Source organism: Myotis lucifugus, unplaced genomic scaffold (assembly GCF_000147115.1).
Source record: "Myotis lucifugus unplaced genomic scaffold, Myoluc2.0 scaffold_4138, whole genome shotgun sequence".
NCBI lineage: Eukaryota > Metazoa > Chordata > Mammalia > Chiroptera > Vespertilionidae > Myotis > Myotis lucifugus.
Window position 1 is genome coordinate 7,632 of NW_005875186.1, and position 5,460 is coordinate 13,091.

A 5,460-nucleotide genomic window follows, 5' to 3' on the forward strand; every position below is an offset into this window, starting at 1 on the left:
AGATGGTGGGTGCACTTTGGGGTCCCCTGTGCCCCCTGGTGAAAGCTGTGGACACAGCCCCGCAGCCAGGGACGGGCCCCTCCCTGCACGAAGAGTTCAGGTCAGCACAGACTCAGACACAGGCCCGTGCTGGGACTGGGGGCACCCGGGCGAAGCAGGGGCCCAGGCTGTGTGGAAGGTGCAGACCCCGCTGGGGAGGGGGGGCAGAGCCGCGATGGGGGAAGCACGGGTCTCCTGGCTGGCCTCCCCGGGTAGGACCTGTGCCCCTGCCTGAGCATCCGCCTCCTGCCCCGTGCGGCTGTCACACACTCCTGTTTCTTTCAGTCCTGGATTGCTTCTTCGTTCATGGCGGATGTGGTCCTTCCCTGCACCCCACACTCGTTAGATTAGAAGCCCCAGGAGTCAGGCGACGTTACAGTCACGGTGATGGCACAGAACAGACCCTCAGGAAATGTTTGCCCACTGTGTCCGGAAATGCGTGGAGGACCGGGTGGGGTAGGGCTGGGCAGGCACCTCTCTGGAGAGCAGCCCCTTTGGGGGGCTCTGATTTTTTAAAAAATGGGCCTTAGCTGGTTTGGCTCAGTGGATAGAGCGACAGCCTGCAGACTGAAGGGTCCCAGGTTCGATTCCGGTCAAGGGCACATGCCCTGGTTGCAGGCCCGATCCTCTACTGTATTGGCATGCAGGAGGCAGCCGATCAATGATTCTCTCTCATCATTGATATTTCTATCTCTCCCTCTCGCTTCCTCTTTGAAATCAATTTTAAAAAACAACAGACTTTTGCCCCCTCCCCAGCCAAGCTGTGTGCAGCTGAGGGTCCCCCACCGCACCTGTCCATCCTCACCTGGCCACCGCCCCTCTGTTTTGTAAACAAGCTGAGGGCTGCGAGTTCGCTGCCCCCACCCTCGACGCCTCCCCCACCCTGCAGATGCGTCTGCCCCCCGGAGAGTGCCCGAAAGTCACTCTGGTAGGAGCTGGCGTCCCCCCACCTGCCACCAGGCCCGGAGGCCCCAGCCCACTCACCTGGATGACCTCCTCGCGGGTGGCGAATTCCGTGATGATGACGTTGTGGCCGTCGGGCCAGCGGGTCAGGGAGATGCCCAGCTGCTGGGAGGCCCGGACGTGGATGTCACTGGGCAGAAAGGTCCGCAGCTGCCGCTGGATGTGCTCGATGGGCGCGAAGGCGGGGTGGAACACGCCCAGGCTCAGCTGCTCCACCTGCTTGGCCAGGTCCAGCAGCCGGTCGCAGGAGAACTCTGCGGGAGGGGGGGGGGGGCGTGTGGACAGGTCCTGAGCCTCCAGGCGCGCCTGCCCTGCGGGCTGGGAGGCTGGCCTTCCCTCCTGGGGGCCAGGGAGTGGCCCCCTTCTGCTCAGAATTCCTGTGCCCCGCCCTGCGTTCAAATGCTCTCTCCCACCTTTTGCCCCCAGGTGATCCTCAGAGCATCTTCCTGGCTCCGAGCGTGGCACCCCTCCTCTGTGAAAAGGGGGGAACCCTAGTCCCAGTGCTCAGGTTCTCAGATGCATTACACGGGAGGGACCGCTGGGCAGGACGCACGGGCCCTGGGACACCCCTCCCTCCGCCCCCGCCCCCTCCGGTCCCTCCAAATCAGCCTCCGAGGAGGCTGGGAGATCCCGGGTCCCCCCGCCCGCCTGGGCCCCCGACGCACCGACGGGCCGTCCCATGAGGATGCAGATGGCGTTGAGCGCGCCGACCGAGGAGCCATAGATGCGGCGGGCGCCCTGGAGGAGGCGCGGGGCGCGCTCCTGCAGACAGTGGGTCACGCCCACGTGGTAGAGGCCGAGGAAGGCCGCGCCGCTGAAGGACAGGCTCCAGCCGCCCTCCTCCTCGAAGCAGCTCATGGCGGTGGGGCTGGGACCAGGGCCGGTCCGAATAGGGCGGGGAAGGGGGGTTGGTGGCGGGCGCTGCGGGATGGGGCGCAGGTCTGGCGTGGCGCGGGGCAGGGCAGCCCAGATGTGGAGCTCGGCGGGGGAGCCGGGCCCCGCCCCTGGTGCCCGGCTGGCCCCTGGGCTGTGTCACCCGTCGCCCCAGCCAATGAAGTCCCGGGCTGCGACCACCCCCTCTCCTCCAGGTGCGCACCAGGTGTGTCCCAGAAGCGCCGCCCCCACAGCCTGCCCGGCATCGGGGTCACGGGGATCACGCCCCCAGGTACCCGGGGACAGGGCCCCGGGAAAATGGGACCAACTTGCCGCCTGACCTCTGCCCGCAAACACTGCCCGGCCCGGGGCGGCCGAGGGCGGCGCAGGAGGCTCCGCCCCGGGCCACGCGCTCTCCTCGGAGTCGCCTTCGCAACGCCGTGTGACTAGGGACCTCCGTGCCCACGTCCGGCTGGTTGGCACCAACCTGCCCGCATCCTGTCACTAGGGACAGCTCGCGGCCTGAGTACGGAGAGGAATTCCCTGTGTTCCCGAGGGTGATGGGGGCGGGCCCAGGAGCGGGGCCCAGGATGCCGGGTAGCGGGGGTCTGACGGACTCCCTCACTCCCGCCCCCATGGATGAGTACCCGCCAGGGCAGTCCGCGGACGGCCGGATGGCCGAGCCTTGGTGCTGATGGGCCAAAGACCGATGAGGGTTAGTGCTCTAGGCCTCTCATGTGTTTCTCTAAATAACATAGGAACTGCCTGGAAGAGGGCTTGGGAGGCCACACGTTCCATCTATGAGAGTCCGTCTATGGGGAGTGGAAGGCGAGGGGAACGGAGGTGGGGAGGAAAGGAGAATGAACGAAATAGCAAAGCAAAACGGAGGACATGCACCCCAGGAGCTCAAGGGAAGGGGAGGGGACAGGGCTGGGAAGCGGGGAGCAGGGCTGGACCCCAGCCCCTGCCAGCCAGACTCAAACCCCTGCTCAGGCTGCCCTGGACCAGCCCCAGACGGAGCGAAGGCAGGCAGGAGGACAGACCCTCCAGGACCCACACGGCTCCCTGCAGGGTGCACAGCGCCTGGAGGCCTCTCTCCTGGGAGGCGGGCTGGTGCTCTGGAGCGGCTCTGGGGGGGAGGGGAGTTCTGACCGCCCTGGCACTGGGTAAGCACGTCTCCCAGGGCATTCTGTGGTAGCTTTGCAACAGTCCTGTGACATAAACCGCATTGCCAACCCACTTTGCAGATGAAGAAACTGAGACAAAACCCGGGCCCCAAGCGAGCTCTGCCAGTAAGAGGCTGAGCGGGGTGGGGGCAGGACACGGAGATGGGGGATCCCAGGTTTCAGGCCAGAGGTACCCACAGGGACTGGGCCGCAGGCTGTGGGGCTCCTGACCTGGGGAGGGAGGCCTCTCTGCAGGAGTCAGGACCACAGGGCTTCTCCCAGGGCCTGAGTGTGGGAAGCTGGAGGCAGGGACCTGGCAGACGCAGTGACTAGGCCCCAGGACACAGTGAGTGGGTCAGAGAGGCGGCCCAGGCTGGTGGGAGGTGGGGCACACGGGGAGTGGTTGCCCCTGGGACTTCCAGGTGAGAGGAAGGTAAGCTATGGGAAGACAGGGAGCTGCAGGTGGCACTGGGCGGATGAGTTGGCATTCTGGGTCACAGACTCCCCGGGAGAGTGTGTGCTTTAAAAAAAAAAAAAAGTCCTCGATCTGGATGCATGCTCAGTGGTCAGAACGCCGGCCAACGCACCGAAGGGTCTCAGGTTCAATTCCAGGTCAGGGGCACATACCTGGGTTGCGGTTGGCTCCCTGCCCCTGTTCGGGGTGCAGTCAGGGTGCGTGCTGGAGGCAGCCAGTCGATGTGTCTCTTTCACATCGATGTTTCTCTTTCTCCCTCCCTCCCTCCCTCCCTCCCTCTCTCTGAAAAGCAGTGGAAAGGGTATCATCAGGTGAGGATAGAAATAAAAGGTCCTAGAATGAGGCGGAACTCCATGAACTGTTCCGGTGTGTTTGCCAGATTTACAGTTAAGTGACAAATGCAAAGTGCAGAACAGTGTATGTCGGATGCTGCCTTTTGCAGAAGAAATAAGAGGAAAAAAGAAAATGTTGATGCGTCTCCTTTTATTCCCTTTTCTTTTTGAGAAAGAGAGAGAGAAGCACGGATAGGATATTGGTATTTACCAGGGGTGGGTGGGGAAGAGCGAAGAGTGGAGAGCAATACCGCTTTGAGTTTATCTTTTTATATAAATTTGATTTTGGAACCACTCTAGTCTTTTATACACTAAAAAAATTTTATCAGCCCTAACTGGTTTGGCTCAGTGGATAGAGCGTCGGCCTGCAGACTCAAGGGTCCCAGGTTCGATTCCGGTCAAGGGCATGTACCTTGGTTGCGGGCACATCCCCAGTAGGGAGTGTGCAGGAGGCAGCTGATCGATGTTTCTCTCACATCGATGTTTCTAACTCTCTATCCCTTTCCCTTCCTCTATGTTTAAAAAATTTATATATTAGAGGGAAAAAACTGAAAATGAAATACAAGCAGAAATGAAATACAAGCAGAAACAAATGAACTGTATTCCCAAAGAATCATGGAACCATACCAAATAGGGGCTTTTGAACACAGGACTTATGCTATACTGGGTGGGGCCAAGGTAGGTTTACAGTTGTTTGGGTGGAAAATAATACAATCATCCTATCTAATAATAGACAAACATGGTAATTAACCATACCTCTGACACGCTTCCCATTGGCTAATCAGGGCGATATGCAAATTAACTGCCAACCAAGATGGCAGCCGGCAGCCAGGCAGCTGAAGCGAACAGGACGCTTGCTTGCTCCAGTGATGGAGGGAGCCAAGGTTCCCCGCCTGCCGCTGTCGGCCTCTGAGCTGCATTCTAAGAAACAATGTTGCAATTATAGAAGCTAAACAAACCCCAGAAACCTGCTTTCAGCCAGCTGGGCCTCAGAGCTGAAGTTGCAACAGTGTTTCAATTATAGAAGCCAAACAAACCTAGATACCTGCTTTCAGCAGCCAAGGTCTCAGAGCTGGAGCCCGCTCTCAGTTCCAGTGACAGCCATAGAAGGTAAATAAATCCCAGAATAAAAAAGAAAAAAAAGAGAGGTTGGGAGCTTCAGTCGCCCACCAGCCTGAAAACGGACCTCTGCCCCTCACCCAGACTGGCCAGGCACCCCAGTGGGGACCCCCACCCTGAAGGGGGTGTGACCAGCTGCAAACAGCCATCATCCCCTCATCCAGGCTGGCCAGGCACCCAAGCGGGACCCCCACCCTGATCCGGGACACCCTTCAGGGCAAACCAGCCGGCCCCCACCCGTGCACCAGGCCTCTGTCCTATATAGTGAAAGGGTAATATGCAAACTGACCCTAACAGCAGAAAGACTGGGAATGACTGGTCACTATGACACACACTGACCACCAGGGGGCAGACGCTCAATGCAGGAGCTGCCCTCTGGTGGTCAGGGCGCTCTCACATGGGAGGACCTCTGCTCAGCCACAAGCCAGGCTGATGGCTGCCAGTACAGCGGTGGTGATGGGAGCCTCTCCTGCCTCCTTAGCAGCGCTAAGGA

The 5,460-nt window shown here is 60.4% G+C and overlaps 1 protein-coding gene across 1 annotated transcript in view; it reads right to left on the reverse strand.

Annotated features, from left to right (window-relative positions):
- Nucleotides 1–1,922, reverse strand: part of PNPLA5 (patatin like phospholipase domain containing 5) — a 7,375-nt gene extending 5,453 nt beyond the window's left edge. The window contains exons 1-2 of the mRNA XM_006108887.3: nt 1,668–1,922; nt 1,024–1,256 (exon numbers count right to left, since the gene is read on the reverse strand). Of these exons, the coding sequence (XP_006108949.1) occupies nt 1,024–1,256; nt 1,668–1,860 (426 nt within the window). The 5' untranslated portion in view covers nt 1,861–1,922. The remainder of the gene's footprint in view (nt 1–1,023; nt 1,257–1,667) is intronic.
- Nucleotides 1,923–5,460: the final 3,538 nt, after the last annotated feature.